The 23,136-nt window shown below is 44.1% G+C and overlaps 1 protein-coding gene across 1 annotated transcript; it reads left to right on the forward strand.

Annotated features, from left to right (window-relative positions):
• The first annotated feature begins 206 nt into the window (after nucleotides 1–206).
• On the forward strand, nucleotides 207–22,230 carry LOC120522755 (semaphorin-3G-like). Its single transcript, XM_039743486.1, has 14 exons — nucleotides 207–238; nucleotides 638–728; nucleotides 843–933; nucleotides 6,092–6,208; nucleotides 8,021–8,163; nucleotides 13,395–13,509; nucleotides 13,599–13,668; nucleotides 14,274–14,418; nucleotides 17,667–17,898; nucleotides 18,126–18,217; nucleotides 18,318–18,359; nucleotides 18,473–18,698; nucleotides 20,523–20,656; nucleotides 21,215–22,230. The coding sequence occupies exons 1-14, from the start codon at nucleotides 207–209 to the stop codon at nucleotides 21,680–21,682; spliced, it is 1,998 nt and encodes a 665-aa protein (XP_039599420.1). The 3' UTR covers nucleotides 21,683–22,230.
• The last annotated feature ends 906 nt before the right edge of the window (nucleotides 22,231–23,136 follow it).

Raw genomic sequence — 23,136 nt, forward strand, 5'->3', positions numbered from 1 at the left:
TACCGACAGTTGGAGGGTACCTAAAACTGACTGGATATCCAAGAGTTTTAGATGCAAAGGTACACTTCTGGTTCACCACAACCAGCTGCCATCCAGTCCACTAGCTGATTCTCACTTATGATTCATGAAGAAGACATTAAATTATGTAGCACAGAGATAAATGAGAAATATAAGTCAATAGAACTTGGAACTCCTTACTGGAGACAATGTGTGACGTAACAGTGCAAGAGCTCCTCAGGTAAGTTCAAGATGGCAGGCTCAGTTCCCAGTGCCGTGTGGACCCGTCTACTACCATGATTATGTAGCTGCATAGAAATCACCATGAATGCTCTATATAAAAGAGATTGACAGCTTACCTCCTTATCCCATGTATGCTCATCTACTGAGGGCTCCAGGCAACATTCTGTGGCTTAGAGGGGTTGATTCTTTCTGCTATACTGAGAGTCAGCTGCAGGCCTCTATAGTGCCTTCCTGAGGCTGCATTGTGCTACGGGGTATTTTTCCAAGGCTTTTTCTAATTATTCTTCTGGTAACCTTTAGCAGCCAAGAACTCAGCTGGGTCTCTGGGAATTCCCAGTTTCTCAGCATACTGAAGAAAGAAGCCATACCCGCTCTCTGCTGTCTCTCCCATTTCCAGTTGTTTGTCTGCTTTGCTTTCAGACCCCAATGCTCATAATCACATTGCCTCAGATCTGCTTCCAGCCCTCTGGTATATCACTGGATCAGATGTTGGCTTTCATTTATTGCCGTCTGCTTGGAAGGGAAAGTGGGAATGATTTGTTTGGAAGTGCCTCTGTGAATTAATTCTGTCTTTCTCTCTCTCTCTCTCTCTCGCTCTCCAGCATACATTCTCAATTGATCTTGCAAGTGTGGAGAATGGCCGTGGCAAGTGTCCCCATGACCCCAGCAGACCCTTCACCAGCACCTTCACTGGTAAGTGCTAATCTACAAATCAGGTGGACTCAGTAGGTATGAGTGTAGAACGGTGCTAAGGTCAGAAATTTAACTCTATATAGAGTGTGTTGGTCAGGCCACTGTCTGGTCCACCAGTGGGAGAGAGCAGGAGACTCCATGTATGACTTCTCACTATGGAAGTGTCTCTTCATTGCATCAGGGCATCAGGTTGGAAATTCTTCCTGTCGATCAGCAGCTGGCTTAGGAGTTGGTGGTTCCAGTAATTGTTTGGATGAAGTAGGCCCTTTTTTAATGATCTGTTTAGTCACATTCTCCTTTTCCTGGAAGGAGACGGGATGTGAACAGAAGAGGCAGAGCAAATTAACCTCAACACAACAACCAATAAATTCAGCCCCGTTAACAAAAAAAATAATTTAAAAAATGTAGCTATACATTAATATGAATAAAATCAAAACACTGTGGACGTCCCCAACAGAAGAAAAGCCAAGAAGGCCTAAGCAAATAAAAAAGGAGATTTTTTTGCACAAATGAAACGCACAAGAAGGGCAACACAAGATGAGTGACAAATATAACGCAATAACAACATTTAGAGTCCCTTAGGGCCTACCTAAAAAAAAAAAATAAGATGTTCGGACTATTCGTGGGGTGTTGAGCACACTTGCCCACAATAAGATCCTCATATTTGCACACACCTTCCTACCTTTACACCCTTTTTCCATAACCATACTGGCCTTTCATCTTTCACCTTCCTGGCAAGCCCATGCCAATTCTATTGTTTAGAAGAAATGCTTAAGCTTCAATTTGAGGTCAGCCTTTGGGATCCCTTCTAGAGGAAGAAAAGTCCTGTCGACCCCTTTGGGCCGCTCTCCTGGGGCTCCATCTGCCATTCCCATGAGCTTTTACATTATACTGTACCAGGTCTAGACCAGCCTATAGATGTTTGAGGATACGTGGCTGGAGGCCACACATAAGCAGGGTTATAAATCTGTAAGATTCAGTTCCCTCATGCCAATCCATTATAATGCTGTCCCCTTAATGGTAAAGTCTGCAGATCCTTCCATTATATTATATTCCATTGTAGCTTCTCTTTAAGGCTGGCCTCTTGTACAGGATAAAACCACACCTCATGTTATTATAAGGGAAAAGTGCCATCATTTTTGTACCAATGAATAGATTTATGGGACCTCATGGCTACCCGCAGGATCTTTTTTCACTCATGAATTTCTGTAAAGTGGTGGGTGTTATGGAAGCACTTATTTCCGCAAGTGGGGTCCTTTTGGTGCTTTAGGGTCCTTTGGTGGCCCTACTTGGAACACGAAGAGATGATCAGCCCATCTCTTTTGAAGATGACTGTGTATCATGAAGGTGTTATAAGCAGCAGTCAATGATGGGAAACCTGAGCAAAGTGTCTGGGCTTACAAAGGTGTGAAGCTTTCAGGCCCGGCATGAATCCCAACCTTTTTATTAGTAATAAATAATTTACTGGCCACTCTTCAGGGTCACAAAGCTCACCACATGAACCACATAAAAAGCCTGTAATTACAGTGGGATCATCAAGACAGTCGTCTCAGTGTGAAGGAGACCACAGGATTTCAGATTTAATAAGCCGTCCTCCAAATTCAATTACCCCATCATGTTCTACCTTGTCAGGAGTTTTTTTTTCTTTTTTTTTTCCATTATGTCAGCTGGCTTCGTATTCTTGGAAAGCTCCTCTACATCAATTAGGAGATCTGTTTTTTATTTTATGGAGCACCTTTCACGCATCATAGAGAGCTTTACATCATGAAAGAATTAGCAACAGACTGCTCTGGGCAACATGAAAGGATGCTAGTGGCACCGTGCCGTGAAGTACTTTTGAAAGGCATCCATGTAAAGTGGCCTTGAGTCGGAATTAATAGGCTTCTAGGTAGCAACTTACAAAAAGTAGAAAAGCCATGAATGACTTCGCTGGGGATGCCGACTGAGAGGCACCAGAAGGGTAAGATCACTTACGTTTTCACTTTTATGGACACTGCTAGGACAACGGTGCCATTTTCCAGTTTAGATTTATACCCTGTGTCAGGAAATATTCACTTCAGAGCAGCGGTCCGTTCAGCATGAGGAACAACATGGATACGTACACTGGTGAAATTGGTTTTCACGTCCACTACCACTAGAAGACCACATATTGCACTCACCATTAAAAGGTGGACAGGGTTGCAGAGAAGAAGGTGAGCTTAGGATGTTTATAATGCCACTGCATTACATGTTCATCTGACATACACACGACCGTGTTTTTTGTCTTTGTGAGACCAGGTCATCAGATAGTGGCTCTTATTAGCCACATGAAAGTGATTGCAGTACGGCAGTCATGCCTGTTGGGATAGACTCAGAAATTCCCAAAGAGCAACATCTCTGAAGGACTGCTGGTCCATGTCTTCTATCTTTAGCTATGTAGCCTTCATGAATCGCCATGTAATGCCAGATGACAACAATCACGTTAGAAGTTAAACTAACTGGTACTCTCAGTCAGGGGTTTGGAATGGCTAACCAAAAATAAGAAAAGGGGTTTTACGGTGGCACAGTGGTAGCGCTGCTGCCTTGCAGTTAGGAGACCTGGGTTCGCTTCCTGCGTGGAGTTTGCATGTTCTCCCGTGTCTGCGTGGGTTTCCTCCAGGCGCTCTGGTTTCCTCCCACAGTCCAAAGACATGCAGGTTAGGTGGATTGGCGATTCTAAATTGGCCCTAGTGTGTGCTTGGTGGGTTGGTTGTGGGGTGTGCACCCTGCCCGGGATTGGTTCCTGCCTTGTGCCCTGTGTTGGCTGGGATTGGCTTCAGCAGACCACCGTGACCCTGTGTTCGGATTCAGCGGATTGGAAAATGGATGGATGAAATAAGAAAAGCTAAATGAACAGGAAAGCATTTCTAGAAATTTGCACAACAGTAAATCACGCCATTAACAATGCAATAAAACGAAAAATGTGAAAAATAAATAAAAATGAATTCAAAGAAAACCAAACAAGGAATCCTATTAAAAACACACCCAGAAGACTTAAATGGCTGCAGATCCTGTCTACCCAGATGTGCTACTCCATTCCTGACTCATTTAGTGATGTCTGCCATTGACCACCTACCATCGCTGCATGTGAATGGACTTAGCGTCGAGCTCCAGCAGACTGAGTCCTGCTTTTCATTGGGACATATGACCACCAGATTTGCATTTGGAGACAACATAGACAATGGTGCAATCCAAGCAACCTTCTTGAATCGCATGCTTCCAGAGTAGGAGGTGTCATAGTAAGAGGTGCCATCACTATGACAGCAGGTGACTTACTGCCTGATAGGAACAGAGATTGACCACCGTGTACTGTAAATCACGTCAAGATGAAATCACCATAAATGATTAAACTTTAGGAGCAACAAAACAATTCCCAAACACAACCATGAAAGCCCTAATGAGTTTGGTTCCTTTGCCAGGTTGGCTGTGCCAATTGTCTTGGTCCAGGCACTCCAACTACTGTCTATTCTATGACCTCTCAGGTGGAGCAGTTTGATTTGCACAGGAAATCATTCCTCTTCTGATGCCATGCCACAGTGCATGAGAATAGCACCCAGTCTCCACATGTCACTCCACTTTGGACCAGTCCTTACTCGGGGGGGTCTCCTATTCTTTGCCCTAAATGTACTTCAAAACCTCTGGTTTTTGGTTTACTGTCTTTGTACATATAGGTATTACAATCTTAGGTCTGAGTCGCAATCTGTTTTATTGGGTGGTTACCTACCAGGTAACGCTTATGGTTGGTCGGCCAATTGGGCAAACATCCACCACGTCCTCTCAGTTGCGAGAAGCAGATCATAGATACAGTATGTTGCAAGGTATCTGGCAAATAATACAAAGAGTACATGACACGTGTTTCACCCTTATTGGGGCTCGCAAGTATGTGAAGTTTTGCATCCCCTCGTGGGGACTGAACCTTGGACATCAGCACCTGAGGCAAAGCCTCTGACGTTGCGCCATGGTGGTTGGTCACCAAAAGAATTACCTGATTGGTAACCACCCAAATAATCAGATTCAGGTTCAGACCTAGCAATGTAATTCTCCAATCTTCATCATGTCAAGTGGCACAATGTCAGTGGCTTCGCCTCGGGTGCTGATGCCCAAGGTTCAGTCCCCGCGAGGGGATGCAAAAGTGCGTACACCTGAGGAACCCCAAAAAGAGCAAAACATGTGTTGTGTACTCTTTGTATTATTTGGCACATACTGTATCACATATAGGTACTGTATTTAGATGGCACCAGAGTGTATGAAATAGCATTTAGTCTAATGGAATTTATTTTAATTTTTTTTGTGCTTTGCAAACTTTTTTTTTTTTTTGTCCCATCAATAAACCGTTTTTTAACGGATTGATTTGTACTCATTAAACACAGGTTTGAAGGAGACGTTGTAAATTGAGTTAAAATGAAAGTAAAATAATAAAGTACTACACCTTCAGAAGAGCAGGCTGCACCAAACCGATGACATATGTATTTTTTTTCTTCACCTTCTTTTTCATTACCTCTCATTGATTTATCCATTTTATCCATTCAGAGTCACATTGAAGCTGGAGCCTATCCCAGTAAAACATCAGAAAAAAGGCAAGAACAATCCTAGGCCAGAGGCCTGCACTTGTGTCTTTTCCGGCTCAGAGTTCCCAGGTCTTATAAGTCGGGGTATTCATCTGCTTCATGCCTTCTTAATTTCTTGGTACCTCTGCCAGCTCCTCATCATGTTGGTATAAATCCAGGCATACCCCTGCAGAACATCCACTCTTGTGTCTCTCATTGTTTACCATCTTGATTTAGTTAAATGATGACTGAATTCCTAATTTCGCTGGTGTTTGGAGATGATTTCAGCCGTACATTTCCTCAGATAAAAATCAAATGGATGTCACAAACTGTTAATACTCGGGTGAATTTAGCAAAAATTTCAAAAACTCACTTTTGTAAATCAGGAGGTAAAGAGTGTGTGTTTTTAGGTTAATTGGCAATGTTGAATTGGGCCTGCGATTGACAGAGCTTGTTATCGCCTTTGCATGCAGTTCTGCTGGGATAGGCCTACAACCGGAACTGGATGAATAGGATAAAATATGACAGGAGTGAGAACTTGGTGGACTGAGCGAGGTTTGCTCTTCAGTTGTTCTCTTTGACTTCCCTGGCAGGAGGAGAGCTTTACACAGGCCTCACAGCAGACTTCCTGGGTCGGGACCCCGTGATCTTCCGCAGTCTGGGCAGCCGCTCTGCCATGAGGACGGAGACAGACCAGCGTGTGCTGCATGGTGAGTCACCCCCTAGTGAGTGTGCCACAGTGTCTGTGTGTGTGGGTGTGTGTTATGGAGGGATACTCTGGAACTGATGGCTAAGAAATGTTAATTCCAGATGGCTTTGGATGTGAAACTCAATTTGTTTTTTTTTTGTTTTTTGTTGCCAGAAAATGTAGCTTTTATGTTGGGAAAAAAATAATTTTCAGTATGAGAAAGGCTGCAATCTCAAGATGTACTAATATGTCTGAAGCCAAAACACATGTGTGGCCAGAGGATCTGGCTTGTGAAGTCTTAAAGGGTTGCTGTAGTTCAGTTGCTTTTGAGGGTTTCACACAGGGGTGCTGACTGTGATCAATGAGGGGAGTGTGTTAACAGTCGCCAATGCAGACAAGAAGAGAAGTGCAGAGGTGGGACGTGTCAGGCAGCCACTGGGCGACCACTGTGTGGACAACGTGCTCAGCCCGTGTATGAGTTCCCGTAAAGTCTGTTTCTGAACCTTAGTCATTATTTTCGAGGTGCCTTTCTTGCCCCCAACATCGTTTCATACTTTGCGTCTTTACTCCTCCTCTTACATCTCACATTCGCTCCTCCCCTTTTGTGACACCACCAAAACCAAATTGACCAGTCAGGCCAAAGCCAGACTGACCAATCAGACTGGACTGGCCACAAAGACCTTATTGTTTTATTATACAGGGAGATTCACTCGAAAGAGGCCCCGAATATTCTGTTGTAACTCCCGTTAGGATGAAGCAATCAGAACCAAAAAAATATGCTATATACGTTGACGTACGTGTAATCGATTGCATTACATGTGATGCTGGAAGTGATTTCCGTTTCCTGCCAGAAACATTTCAACGTGGCGCTCCATGTTCCTGAATGTATTGGCAAGCATCCCAGGGGGAATAGCAGCAAATTCACGTTGAATGTTTTCCTTCAGATCTTCCACAGTGTGAGACTTGTTCCGATTAGACTTTTCCTTTGAATATACCCCAAAGGAAGAAGTCTGATGGTGTCGGATCCAGCGACCATGATGGCCAAAGCCCTTTTGAAATTACCCTGTTGCCGAAGAAGGACTCGATTTCTGCCATGCTCCATGCCGATGTTTGACACATTGCTCCATCTTGCTGGAAGTAGCCTTCTGTTAACTCATGATCATCCAGTTGATTCTGACATCGCTTAAACGAAGTGGTGACCCAATAGGTTTGCACCACGAAGACATGCTGCTCAATACCGTACACCACCATCCTGATGAGAAGTTGATTGACTGAGTGAAGGGGTACAGGCAGTATGCACCCAGAAGTTGCAAACGGAGGTTAAACGTCACGACAGCTGTCCGGTGCCTAACTCATCACTCCAATGCAGGGGCATCTGGGCTTGCTCGAAGCTCCACGTACTGAGGAGCACATTGCATGTTGTTTCGTTCAGATTGCTTCGTCCTAGCGAGAGTTATTTCAGAATATTCAGGGCCTCTTTCGAGTGAATCTCCCTGCATCATGGATTTAGATTGGTTTGTCTATAACTTCAGGTTAAATGTTACAAAAACGTTCCAGACGTTTGCAGAGCAATTCATGAACTTTAATGTAATGTTAGGTGTTATGTGGGAACACAAACAGGTGTGATGGACTGGTGCCCCCATCTGAGTTGTTTCCCACTGACGCTGCTGAGATTGACTCAAGTTCCCATCATCGCTTAATCGAATTAAGTCCGTCTGAGGGTGGCATGTTATGTTATTAATCCCCGTACATGTTTACATGGTCCTCATTGAGGGATGAGCTTCTCCATTCATTCTCTAATATCTAATATTGAACACACATCTGATGCTTGCAGATCCCAAGTTTGTGGCAGCCCATCTGATCCCGGATAATGACGACCGTGACAATGACAAGGTCTATTTCTTCTTCACGGAGAAAGCCATGGAGGCTGGCAAGGAGTCTGGTGCCATCCACAGCCGGGTGGGCCGAGTCTGTGCGGTGAGTCCACTGACCACATCTCCTGTGTAATTGTGTCTGAGTGTGCATGTGTGTGTGGGGTAATGTTCTAGCAGGAATGGAATACATGAAATGAACTGTATTTAATGTTCATTTGAAAAAGGGTATTTAAACACAGCTAAACAAACTTTAAGGAAATCAAACTTCCTTTAAGGGGTGTGTGTCCTTAGTGTCGCTCTGAAATGGAACAGAGGGGTCCATTTTGAGATCTGATTGTCTAGAGTGCCATGCTGGAAGTGGTACAAATTGTGACTCTGACAGCAGGGCAGAGACGTTCATTCTGACTTTAGGGGGTCACTCCTGAGAGGCATGTTTTGGGCTTAAATGAAGAGAATGACATTGGAAGATGTGCCCAAGGGTCATCCTCAAAGTCACTGTGGGAGGCTTGAGTGTCATTGTTGAGGTTGGGCCAAGGAGCTCAATATGGGCTGTCAGGTTCATGTGTGAATTCAATTTTTGATCTGGTTCTGAACATTTTTTCACTTGTTTTGGTCTTTTGGTAATTTAATTTTATTCTTCTATATTTTCTCAAGTTGCTTTTTTTAAAGTGAGGTCATTGTGTGGTCTCAGGTTGCATGTTTTTAGTCTGTGGAGGATTTTTCTGTATCAACCGTATATGTGTCATTTGATGGCATGTTGTCACCATCTTGTTCAAGAGAAAGATCTCTTCTGTACATTATGGAAGATGAAGGGAACACTCTCCTGAACTATCGAAATTATTGATTACAGTTCCCAGTTTGACAGATATAAGGAAGTTCATTGGATCCATTAACTCTTCCCTGTCTTATCGTTAAGACTTTGGTGTCCTGTGCTAAAAATGCTGCCACTGGTGAAAGATAAACTACCAACGATTTTCTTGTTTTTATGGAAAGACACTCTAATTGGTCACAAGGATGGAAATGTATATCTTAGATGCCATTCTTAGGTATATCCGAAGTGATTCTGGGGAGTTGATTTTAGGAGTAAGCGTCATCCTTGTGGTGCAGAGCAGACGTTTGACAGCGAGGTCGAAAAGGTAGTGGATTTGGGGTACATCTGAAATGTCAGACATGGAACTAAAGCAAAATCATGTTTTAATATACTGCAGTGGATTCAGAAAGTATTCAGGCCCCTACACTTTCGGCAGACTTTATTGCATTGTACAATAGATTTAATTTTAAATGGATACATTTGCCATTTTCGCCGGTGAATCTACACTCAATAACCCACAATGACAAAGTGAAATCTTATTTTTAGAAAGGTTTCCAGATCTGTTAAAAATCGAAAACTGAAATCTCTCATACTTAGAAGTGTTCAGACCTGTTCTAAATTGTGTTCATGTTGTATCCTTCATCTAGAGTTGTGTCTAGAATGTGTTTGGAGTCCATCTGTGGCAAATTACATTGATAGGACGTCATTTAGGAAGGCACATGCCTGCGTATAGGAGCTCCTACAATTCAAACTGCATGTCAGGACAGAAAACAAAGTCCTGAAGGCCAAGAAATTCCATGTAGACCTCCATAATAGATCAGGGCAGGGTTATCAAGCCATTCCTAATGCTGTGAATGTTCCTAGGAGTACAGTGATCTCAAAAATTGGAGTCAAGGCCTCTTCCTACAATTGACCATCCAGCCTAATTGAGTAACCAGGCAAGAAGGACCATTTGGTTCCTGTTCAGGGAGATGGCCAGGATCTCTAATGGTCAGCTGAGATGGAAGAATCTCTCAGGAAGGACAACCACCTTAATGGCAATCCATCAATCAGGCATTTATGGTAAGGTGACTGGATTGAAGCCACTCTGGAGTAAATAGCATATGACAGTGTAACAGGGAGAAGAGGGAAAAGAGTTTCTGGGAAAGATGACACAAAAACAGAACCCTTTGGGGAGAACTCAAAGCACTGTGCATGGTGAAGACTAGGCACGGCTCATCACCTGCCTAATACCATCCCCATGGAGATGGATGCAGCCAAATATCAAGAGGTTCTTGAAGAAAACCTGCCCCAGTTCACCCTTCAGCAAGACAATGACCCGGAGAATAAAACCAAGACAACCCTGAAGCCCAGACATATATCCCACAGAACATCAGTGCAGAGAACTGACAATGGCTTTTTACATTCAGCCTAACAGAGCTTGCCAGGAAGAATGGGATAAACTTCCCAAATCCAAATGTACAAAACTTGTAGAGACTTACTCAAGAAGACAGGAAGCTATAATTACTGCCAAAGGGGTTTCTACAAAGTACTGCATTAAGGGTCTTAATTCTTGTTTGAATGAGAGATAGAAATAGATACTTTATTAATCCCAAGGGGAAATTCAGTTTCAGTTTTTGATTTGTAATAAATTTATAAACTTTTCCGAAAACATGTTTGCACTTGGTCATTAAGCATTATGAAATGTAGATTGAAGGTCAAAAATGGCTGATTCATCCATGTAATATTAAATCCACAACACAGTAAAGTGTGCAGAAAGTGAAGGGGTCTTAATATGTTCCCATTTCTGTGTCTGTGTGTGTGTGTGAGGGGGCCCTGCGATAGACTGGTGCCTTGTCCAGGGCTGTTTTCTTTCTTGAACCCGGTGCCGATTGTATTATGTTGTTACATTGTGTTTCATTATGGCTCTCTGCCATGTTATATTATATTATAACACTTCCACAGACAGCACTAGCTCAGTACAGTATGGTACAAAGTAAACAAGAGTATGACATGACGCTACCCTTTCATCCTTGCAGTGGTGCTAATCTTCATTGATTAATGGGCTGATTTGACCTTCCTAATATGAAATTTTCCTGTGCACTGAATCGTGGCATCCCCATCCTTGGCAGCGAGATGAGATTGCAGTCCTTTCACTTCTGACAGAGTTGGAGTTGACAGGCCCTTCCTTCACTTTCTGATGCACGTGGCTTTGTTTTCCCAGCTGTTTCCACACAGGAAGCAGGTGTCTCCCTGAAGTCACAGCTGTCTGTGCATCTCCTCCTTGGAGTGGCCTGTTTAGACGTCACAGACCTCTGAGTGACTGCATCAGAAGATCTGGTCTGTGATGAAATGGCTTTCTGGCACCAGTGCTTTTCTTATTTCCACCCATTGCTGTTTCCGGATCACGTCTTGTTCTTAGCTGCGATTCTTCCTATCAGTCAGCGTCCCCTGCTGGGGAAATTTTGAATTGTTAGTGCTAGCAGGTGGCAGGGAATGCGCTAAAACAGAACGCTAGCCTCTTTTCACTTGCAGTGGGGGCTCAGGCACTGGTTGTACACCTGGACATTGTGGTCTGGTCTTGTGGAAGAGAGGAACAGCAACACTCACCACCATGGCGAATATCAGCGGTAAAGCCATTTGGGAGTGATCTAACCTCAAAGGTGCTATATAAAGTAAATATTGGGTCATTTCTAGGTGACGTGATGGTCCAACGAATTGCATTTTTTCCTCAATGCACATGGGCCACATGTTTTTGAACTGAGTTTCCTTTGAGGTCTTTGTTTTTGAAGACACATAATCAAACTGGTGACTCTAAAATAATGGTTGTGCACAGGTATGTCCTGTGATGGACTAATGACCTATCTGGGCACTGACCTCACATGAGTCTGATCAGGACTAAGGCAGTTGACAAAATGAACAGAGGAATAAATGGCTATGTGACTGCTAGGGGGATCTTAAGAAGCTCCGTTCTTAGTGTGCTTCCTCTCCAGTCATAGGATTATCTTTTATTAAAACAGAATTAAGGACAAGCCTTACCAATCCAATCCCATAGACATGTCCGTTTATCAGAGCTGGCCTTCAATAACAGAAATGAGTGTAACTAAGTTTGTTTGAAGATGCCTTATCTGAATCGGACCTTGTCTTTTTTTAAAATCCTAATCTGGTGTGTCCCTGGTGGAGTCACTTCCTCCTTCGTGTCAGATGTCAATCAGGCATTCCTCTTCTGGAGTCCTACTTTTAGGCTGACCCTATATCATGTGGCTGGATGTGATGTGTGCCCTCTTGTGTGGCAGGTCCCCCTTTAAGTGTGTCCATCTTTAAATGCGTTTGGTCCCCTCCTGGAAGAGAGAACAACACGCCTTTGAAGATCCACTGTCCTACTGTTTTAACCCGGCTCTGGGCCTGGATCACTTAGTGAGTAGGAATGAACTTTGACAGCCAGTAATTGCTGGCAAATTCAGTTGGCCCACTGATGAGGATGGTCAGCCGTTTAGCTTTATTGTCCCTCTTGCTGTGGTGTGTGCTAAGTGGCTCTCTACTGTGGTTAGTATGAGGGCTCCTGCTGCTCTGTACATTCATTCTTCATTTTAATTACCCAATTCTGTTCAAATTGAGAGTGCTGGGGGTTACAGCCATTGGACACAAGGCAGTAACCACCTCTGGATGGGCTACCAGTCCATGTCAAGGTATGCAAACTTTGGCTCTGATTCATCCTGTGCTGATTTAGGCAGAACAGAACATCTTTGGCATTTGGGAAATAATTGGAGTACCCTGAGAAAACTAATAGAGACACAAGAAGAATGCACTGTATAAACTCCACAGGATCTGAAGTCAAGGCTCTAACTTTAACACAACCCGGCTCTTGATAAGCAGGTTTGGAAAATGAATGGATGGCTAGATGGATGAATGTCTCTATATATGCGAGACCCTGTTCTCCCACTGCCGTCTTGCTTTCTCCATGTTGATCTTCTGGTGTAATGCAGTTAATAGTGAGGGCACAACAGAGACAATCTTGGCCCTTCATTTAAAGCAGTTCCTCATACTTTAGCACAATCCTGTTGGTCAGACAACTAAACGGATACTTTTTCTCACTCCATAGATGGGACAGAGCAAAGTTTGTGGGTGTGTTTGCCAAACATGCATGACATTCAGTGGAGATGGCAGAGATGTGTGCTCATTATTGTGTTTCCTGGTGTTCTTCTTTTCTGGTTTTGCTTACCAATCTTCTGATTCTGTCCATTGTTTTAAGCTCTCTATTCAGTAGAAGTTATTTCAGATGAGACAATCAGTATCACTGTGCATGTCCTGCATGTGCCCTGTAGTGTTGTTCTGCTATACTATTCAGTTTTGTTTCCTTTGTTATGACCGGCTAGGATGTTATCCTTCATGTCACAAAGTCCAGGGCTTCTTACAGCTCCTGGTGTTTTGCTACTATTTGGCTCAAAGGAAATGTCACCTTCATGCAAGTGAGGTTTTGTAAGGGCTGCCATGTTCCCATCCCTTCCTTAATTAAGACGTGCATCTTATTTTATGCCTTTCAGAATGATGTAGGAGGCCAGAGAGTGCTGGTAAACAAGTGGAGCACGTTCATCAAGGCCCGGCTGGTGTGTTCAGTCCCAGGGCCTCATGGGATAGATACTCACTTTGATGAGCTGGGTAAGAGGAATGCCAGGGGAAGGAGTGGGTGGGTTTGTGACCTGCCATCAGATTTCACTGAATGACATTATGACTTGTCTGCTTTTTAGAGGATGTCTTTCTGTTGAGGACCAAGGATGAGAAAAACCCAGAGGTCTATGCACTTTTTAGCACCATAAGGTAAGCATAAAGCTGAGCTGCCTTATGAACTCGGCACCAGCATATACTGTAAGGCTGCCTTTTATTTTTTAGAATGAGATAAATGAGCTGAGTATGGGCCCGGCTGACAGAGTTTGATCGCACTCCTCTGATGTATTGTCTGACTGCAGAGTTTGGGTGACATCAACATGGAGTCTTCATAAAGTGGTTTGTGTTCTAAACACAGATTCTCTGGATAATAGTCAAGAAGTCAATGGAGACTCTAGCATGTGAAAAAACTGAAGTGTGCTTGCTGGTGGCAAGTGCATGGACTACCTAAAACTGCCAGCAGCAGAGAGAGAGAGACAGTAAAAAAAAAAATCAGATACACTCCTGGGGTGAGTCTGAGGACTTTGGTCAACACCAAGATCCCAGTCCAGGCCTAGGAGGCACACTGCTGTGTGGCTGTCCAGTGGTAAGGGTTTGTCTCAGGGAGCACAAAAGAGGAGAGCTATGGAAGAGCCCATCAGCCACTCAACATCATGATTTACAAAAGCAAAGACATTTCTCTGTAGCCAACCATCCTGGTCACTCTGGAAAGCTGTCAAAGGTTTTCTACTCTGATTTTCTTTTCTGTTATTTTTCAGCAATGTATTCAAAGGCTTTGCTGTCTGTGTGTACCGCATGGCTGACATACGTGAGGCCTTCAATGGCCCTTTCTCGCATAAAGAGGGTCCCAATCACCAATGGAGCCCCTTTGAGGGCAGGGTTCCCTACCCACGGCCTGGAGTGGTGAGTTCATTTTTGGTATCCTGCCATTCTTCCCTGTTCACTATCTTTTAATCATTTGTATAGTTCTGTCTGTGACATGCAAACCCCTTACATGTGATATACCATTCAACTTGTCTTCTTGTCTAATTATGCAAGCTTTTTGGGACCCCCACCCCCCATTTTGGCCCTGTAGACCTGAAACCCCCTCCTTTTGTTGGACATTTTGGAATATATTTTTTACATAAAATGACACCCTTTGATAAAGAGTAAAACAACCAATAGGTGTCTGCAACAAAAATTATTAGAAGGACTTGAAGTTGTGCAGGCCACGGTTCCCCCCCAATGGTATACAAAGGGTCAAACTTAATGCTTTTCACAAAACCTTTAAAAAATGGGCATAGTTAATATAGGCATTTGAAGTGTCCCTTTATGCTATTTCAAGATTGTTGATCATAAATATGATATATCCCAGAGTGAATCAGGGCTGCTCCTTTTATACAACTGTACACCCAGGAGTAATTCTGGTGCTCCGAAGCTGTGGCCTGGAAGCATCTCTGGATGAAGTTGGAGCCCAACCCATCAAGATTTGCTAATTCTCTCAGTGAGCTTTACCATTACCCGCAGAACTCAATAGGGCTGAGCTGGCAGACTCCAATTACCAAGATGACCTGTGGGTAACCATGGCAATGCCACAGTCCAAGAGGACTGCCATCTAGTTTTCTGGGGGAAATAATGCCCTGCGTAAACTGTCTCGCCCTGTCCTTCCATACTGTGGGAATCCCGGCTGGGCAAGGTTCCCAGTATAGCTTTGGCTATATAATATCTATATATATATAATTCACTAAGGGCACGCAAAACAGTGAGCACAAGCAAGACAGAGAGCCACGCCCGCCAACTCACAGAGCCCTGCCCGCCAACTCTAAGACCATGAGATACGCTTGACAGAGCCCCGCCCAGCAACTCTAACTAAGGGTAAACAAGACTGAGAGCCACGCCCGCCAACTCACAGAGCCTCGCATGGGATACGCATGACAGAGCCCCGCCCGCCATCTCTAATCCTACTTCCGTGTCCACTGTCGCTCTCGATCAAACAGCAATAATTAGCAAATAAAACAAGGATAACTGGCAGTAACAGTGCAAAATTCACAATTGGTATGCCAGTTTCAAAAGATAAGATTTGAGGATAGTTTTAAAATGTGTTATTGAATTGAGCTGACGTATATGAGAGAGAAGAGAGTTCCAGAGTTGAGGAGCACTATGAGAGACGCTCGAGCTCCCATAGCACTGAGTCTGATGTGCGGTACAGAAAGTAGAGCTACATATGAGGATCTGAGTGAGCGAGCGGGAGTGTAAGTCTGTAGGAGATCAGTGAGGTTGTGGAGAGCTTTAAATGTTAAGAGCAGTATTTTCTAATGTATTCTGTAGTTAACAGGGAGCCAGTGAAGTTGAGAGAGAATAGGTGTAGTATGTTCAGTGGATTTAGAACAGCAGGTTATTATCCTGGCAGCAGAATATTGAATAAATTGTAAGCGATGGATACGTTTTTGTGGGATGACAGATAGAATACCATTACAGTAATCTATACGTGAGGTGACTTGGGCATTAACCAATACTTTAGAACTGTGTTGCGTAAGAACAGTCTAGAAATGTTTTGGAGATGGAAGAAAGCAGTCCGAGAAATGTTACTTATACGGGAGGAATTATTTAATAATAATAATATCTATCTATCTAATAATAATTATTATTATTATTAATTTCCATTATTAGTGTATAAATGGATATAAATAATTGCATGTAAACGATTCGCCAAAATCTATTGTATGTAAACGATACTGTTTAAAACGTTATTGTTTTTTCATCAGAAAACCCGGTTTTCTACCTGTATTACCTGTATATATTACCTGTATTTCTACCTGTATTAGTTTAAATGGCACTTTTACCACTTTTACCACTCGCAATAGGGCAGATGCTCTGACTTATCGTGTCGACTGGGCAACACAGTGAAAGTGGCGTCTATCTATATATGTTTATGTTTTCCGTGGCCTGCTACAGGAAGGTACTCTCTCGACCATTGACATTGGTTTCGCTCCTTGCTATTTTCGTTCTACTGTGACGGTGGTTTCCTAAGCCTTTCTTATACTGAATTCCTTTCTCACCGTTTTCCATTCCTATTCTTACACCACTGTATGGTACGGTGGGCTTCGGCTAGTATAATGTATTTACACACATAGTATGCACACATCCGCACTAACACATTTAAATGCAAGCAAAACCACAAAAGCACTCATCCATATGCACATTCATACAGGCAAGCAGTACAAGTACTCGCAGACATTCTCAAACACTCAAATCCCTCACTGGAAGTAGAAGCTGGGTAGAGTGCCATCACTTTGGACCCACACCACATTAGTGCACTACCAAGCTGGCACACATATTGGTGACTTTTTTTTTTTGGCACTCCACAAGGTTTATATTTAATGGATTAGAAAACATAGGAAGGCTGTAGAGCACGTCCTTTGAGCAGACATCTGGAACTGAGCTGATGTGAGTGATGTCAAGATGACAAATGACTAGCCTTGGTGAGCCAGAAAGTGACAGCGCAGGGTGATATTTGGGTATTGATGAGGATTGAGATGGGCACCAATGGGGAAACACCTGCATTACAGATTGCAAACCCTGAGAAAGAAGAGGCAGAGCCAAAAACAAGTCCTTGGAGAGCACCAATGAACAGAGCGTGAACGAGATGCAGGCAATGAAGCCTTTCAGGCCCCGATGGAAACGATAGTAGTCAGCACAGAGTAGTCAGATCAACAACAACAAAAATCCCTTCTGAAATCCCAAGAAAGTCTGTCTTTTGTTGCATTTTGCATTACATGCCACAGATGTGCTGTGTGCTGCCTGACCCCACATCTGCATTCCCAATCAGGTAACAATGGGTTAAATTTGTATTGCATTAATTGTAAAGTGTTGACACTGTTTCACAGTTGGGGGTCCAATTAAGGGCTGCATCTGCAGTAAATTATTAGGTTTGCAGGGTGGGGGGTACCATTTGCCTAAGTGTCCCCCCAGGACACAGACATCACTTTGACAGCAGGCCACTGCTCCAGTCTTCCAGTAGATTACTTATGCAGATTGTTTTCCTCTGCCTCATGCCTAAATTAGGATGTCTCTTGTGCAAGGCCTCCAGTTACTTAATGACATTTCATTTTTATGTAGTTGCATCTTGGCTCATCCTGTGCCAGGTCAAACAATCTGCTTTGCCTTTACAGTGTCCCAGCAAGATCACCAACCAGCCAGGTCGACAATTTGGTAGCACCAAGGACTACCCAGATGCTGTCCTGCACTTTGCCCGAAGTCACCCGCTCATGTACCAGCCTGTGTACCCTGCACTGGGGCAGCCCATCCTTGTCAAGACCAATGTGGAGTACCAGCTGCGACAGATGGTGGTGGATCGAGTGGAAGCAGAGGATGGCCAGTATGATGTCATGTTTATTGGCACAGGTGAGGTCACTTGTGAGAAGATAATTGGCTCACTGAGACTCCGGGAATCATTGGCCTTGTGATTGCCAAATTGCATGATTTACCTCCATGAAGTATGAGATTCTTCAGTTGTCCACAGTCGTGAAGACTAATAATCAGGCATGCCTCTCTTTATTTATTCCTCAAGTCCCTGCTGTTAATGTATTCTAACTCCAGCCTTGTTTCTCTAATCCTCTCATGATCACCAGACGTGGGCTCAGTGCTGAAAATGATCACCTTGCACCGTGACAACTCTGACCAGCTGGAGGAAGTCACCCTAGAGGAGATGCAGGTCTTCAAGGTAAAGGAAGGACCAAACATGCAAAGCCTCTAGAAGGTAGACATCAGTGTAGGCAGAATTCACTCATTCACTTCTCTCTTTCTATCCCATCCCATTCCAGGACCCAATGCCCATCACCTCCATGGAGATCTCGGTCAAGAGGGTAAGTAGAATGCCAGATGCTGACATCTTTTTGTGCTCAGGGCACTGCTGGGTTTGTGTTAGAGTTTCCTGTTGACCCAAAATCAAGTGCTGTCCATCTTGGCTCTTTTTCAGCAAACTCTGTATGTTGGTTCCTTGGTTGGTGTGGCCCAGGTGAGGCTGCACCGGTGCGAGACCTATGGAAAGGCCTGTGCTGAGTGCTGCCTGGCAAGGGACCCTTATTGTGCCTGGGATGGGGTCTCCTGTACTCGCTATCAGCCCTACAACAAGAGACGCTTCCGTCGGCAGGATATACGTTCTGGGAACCCCATACATCAGTGCCTGGATCAGAACCTAAGTGGTAAGGAGTGGCAACCATTGTGGGTGAAAAAAAATCTGAAGAAGCAGAGTTAACAGCTGACATGTAGTCTGCAAATGGAAAATAGGTATAGGTGGGCACAGGGGAAAATATGGGTACAGATCGGCATGAAGCAGGGTAGGTACAGAAGAACATGGGGGTACATGGAGACATGAAGCAAAGTGTGGGAATAGAAGAACATGGCATGAAGTACAGGTGTTGACAGGCACAGGAGAGAAATGCAGGAACGGGCAGGCATAGGGTGAGGTTTGAGTGCAGGATGAATAGAATGGAGAGCACGTTCAGGTGAACACTGGCATGAAGCAAAGGGCAGGATATATGAGAGGACAGGACAAAGTGGGACATGAGGTATAGTGACAATGGGCATGAGATAAAGAATGGGTTAGAGGCAAACAAAGCGATAGAGCATGAACTGTGGAAAGAATCTGCAATGGGGTGTCTTCAGTGGGGCTTGGGGGTATGGAGTTTACATTATTAGCCGGTTTATTCAAAGGTGATTCCGAGTTGATTTAAAACTGATACAAGTCACAATGCCTTAGGGTTAGGGTTAGGATTAGGATCTCATATCTAAAATCACAAGCCCATCACAAAATGGACTTGAATAAATATCTACCGACAGTAACAGTAACAATTACTAATGCTGTCCTCCACTGTTCTTCTACCATATTCTGAACAGCAGCATGTGCTCAAGAAATCACACTTTCTTCTGTTTCACTGTGGTGTAGTCCAATTGCACTCGATAATGATATGGTAACGTCAGCTTTTCCCAGATGTAGTGTCATCAGTCATATCAGGGTTACTGTCACATGTACACAGTGCAATGGAATTGCTGTCTGCACCTTTGACCGACACACACCTGCCACCACTGCCCTTGTCTGGTGGTCTGAATCTTACATTGTATGTTATGTAAAATAACAAAAGTATGATGGGCAGCAATGAGCAAAAATGATGAGTTTTCGTTCATGAAATTGATGTTAAAATGTGCTTTGCCTGTGATTTTGCAACTGCAAAACTCACAAAAAAAGAATATTCGGTAATTTTTAAATTTGTTTAGTGGTGGAAATCCAAAAACATTGCTCTTCAAGGGTTTGGCAGCATTGTACGCCCTTTTGGATATGTAAATTCGTTCAAAAAGGGTCAGAATGAAAATAAACGGGGACAAGTGTCATTTGGAAATTCAACATGGCTAAACACAAAGATGGTGACATAAAATGACTTACCTCTAGAGTAAAAAAGTAATCCAAAGTAGTAGCTGCAGCGTTAGATGAGATCCTGCTTTTGCAAGTGATATTTAAACATTGTGCGTGATATGATAAAGGAGTCCTCCTATTAGCCCCTGTACACTCCTACTGCATGATGGGAGTTGTAGTCCCTGCACTGTAGGTTGCAGATGATATGAAAATATAAGGGGAAAAGGGTTTTTATATATACTGTACTCAACACGTTTATTTCTGGGTCAATAACGCAAATTTCTCCAGCATTCCAGTGTAAGGGTCACCTGAGCTTTTTTCCAGTAAAAGCTACTACTTTTTTGCATGCTATCTTCGTGTTTCTTTCTTAACTTCTTGTGTATTCCCTGTTGACTTTGATTTCTGGTTAGTGCTTAGGGCTCGGTTGATCATCTTTCTGACATTTGGTTTTCACCTACTCATTGGTTCTTGAACTTCGTCTATTCTCTCTGTACATTTTCCTAAAATAAATTAGCTAACTACCTCCAGTCAGAACAGTCGGTAGTCTAAGTAGGTCTATGTAGGTCTATGTAAAGTGCCCATAAAGGAGGACATAAGTACACTTTCTGCCCCACAGTTGAAGACCTGGACACCCTTGAGGAGAAGACCGTGTTTGGAACAGAAAACAACAGCACCTTCTTGGAGTGTGTGCCCAAGTCACCACAGGCGAGCATCAGCTGGTTCATACAGAAGGATGACCTCAAGGAAGAGGTGAGAAGTGGCAGGCATTACTTTTTCCAAAGTGGCTTTGAGTCCAGTAGGTACGTTAACTGAAAATAAGAAAGTTCAAGTTTGGCCACTGACTTAAACAGTCTTCATATTGAGTCCTCCTGAGTAGGACATGTGACCCAATGTGGCCTATCAATGAAATCCCACTTTGTTATTCCACTTCCATGGTGCCCTCTGACCTTAGGGACCTCAAGCCCCAATCCACATATGTAGTAAAGCTGGGATTTCTCAGTAGGCCATCCAATATCCACATTCCCCTTCACCAGTCTGGCCCTTCTGAGTTGTGGGTGCACAATACTGGCCTGATGAAGTGAAGCTGAGAGTCTTCCAGTCCAGAGCCTCCACTACCCTGAGGATTTGTGCTTCTTAGTCTGCCCCTTCTTATTCATTGGTATGGTCCTTCAGACCACAGGGTAAAAGGATTGAGTGTCCTTCTGTGTCTGTATTTGTCTTTACCTTCTTATTCCAAGAGTTCCTTCCTCAGGTAAGTGTGCTCAGGGTCCACAATCAACTTTATCCCATTCTTGTCATCTCCTCCAGGTGAAGACCGATGACCGTGTGATCTCCACTGAGCGCGGCTTGCTCTTCAGAAAACTCTTCCGCCAGGATGAGGGCAGCTACGTGTGCCAGTCTCGAGAACATGGCTTCACTCAGACGCTGCAGCGGATCTCTCTGGAGGTGCTACGTGGAGAAAACCTGGGGGAGTTCCTTGGGAAGGAGAACATCCCCGAAGAGGAGACAGGGGCAGGGTATCGTCCACCTCCTTGCCACACTGCCCGAGGAGGTCCCACTCGGTCATGGTTCAAGGACATCATGCAGTTGATTGGCCCTTCCAACTTGCCTCGGGTGGAGGAGTATTGCGAGCGTGTCTGGTGCAATGAAAAGCAACGGCGCAAACACAAAGCCATGCAGAACAAGTATAAGCTGGCACAGGAGAGTGTGCGCAAAGTACGTGCCAAAAGCTCAATCGAGAGAAACCGCACCCCCCGTTCCACCAGGGACACGTAGGCTCTGGAGGCCAGCCTCCTGTGAGAGGCACTGCCTGGCGCAAGGCACTTGGGACGCTTTCCTCTAATTGACAGACAAGACTTCCACGAGTACTCACTCTCGCTCACCCCAGACTCCAGCATGGCTTTTGCTGTGCAAATGAACAGGGTGGGGATGTGGGGCAGTTGGTGTTCTGGAAGCAAAGCCGACACGAAAAACAACCCAGGCATGAACTGCACTGCACACATTCAATGGAAAAATGAGACAACAGAGCACAAGCTCAGCTTCGCCATCAGCCCACAGAACAGTTGGGTCATAGCAGCTGTTCACTCTACAGTGACGTTGACACCTCAGTGCCATCATGGTGTGATTAGGGGCTTTGCAGGTGCAGTTTACAGTGGACTCTTCTGTGAAATACCCTCTTTTTAATTATGATGGCCTTGTCACATAACTGCACTCCATAGTAGGTTGGTGTTGGGGGCATGGAGTATAAAACTTAAAAATACTGGAGTGGGGCATAGGGATGTGGCTGTAATTGTTTCTAGTCAACATTATTATCAGGAAAGGAGCAGACTAATTTAAACCCTTGGCTGAATTTTTTGGGGGTAACTCCTTAAACAGCAAATATGTAAGAGGGGCTAATTTTTATCCAGATTATTTGCTCACAGGCATGGGGGGATTTTCATCTTCATTAAAAGCCTGGTGGAGAAGGGTCATAATTTGGATTGCACCCTTGGTCAGCTTGTGTGGGAGGCATTTATGTCCACTTCACCTGGTGGAGTCTCTCAGCTGATTGTGAAAAGGTTCTGGGTGAACAGGAGTATCCATGTATTCTGACTGCTGGCTGTTAGCTCCAATGTGCCTGACCACGTCTAAGGCAAAAGGGGTCCGGCTTCACCTAGCAGAGTCCCAACTGTGTGTCTTACCAGTCAAGATGGCTGTCCCTTTCTATTATATTTACAGATGAGCAGAAACAAGCAAGTTTTGCAGAACTGATGGTAAAATTCATTTACAATTGTAGAGGGCAAAAGTTCTTTAGGGTTTTAAAGGTTTTTTAATTGGGTGTAAAACATGGAATACTGCTCCCCAAGGCCTCATTCACACATCTGTGCAAAGCACGCTGGTCAAATCGATTCTGTTCATGTCTGTTGTTCACATCACGGCGGAGGAGAGTACGTTTTATACAAATATGACATGCTGCATGTTTACCACAGGAAGACGCACTGCAACACGCCATCACACACAGTACTGGGCTTTAACACTCACTGCATTGAAAGTCGCTGTTGCCCAAAGCCCCTCCCTCGCTGTTCCCTAGCAACTGTCTATCCTAGTTGAGCATGCACAGGCTTCCTGTGATTTCTACATTGAAATACCAAATGATATGCAGATTTAAGGCATGAAGATGTTTCCCGAGAGACACTAAACGTCTTGCTTCTTGTGTGGATGGCACAATTTTGCTAGAAGTGAAGCTAGAA

The sequence above is a fragment of the Polypterus senegalus genome, unplaced genomic scaffold (assembly GCF_016835505.1).
Source record: "Polypterus senegalus isolate Bchr_013 unplaced genomic scaffold, ASM1683550v1 scaffold_3066, whole genome shotgun sequence".
NCBI lineage: Eukaryota > Metazoa > Chordata > Cladistia > Polypteriformes > Polypteridae > Polypterus > Polypterus senegalus.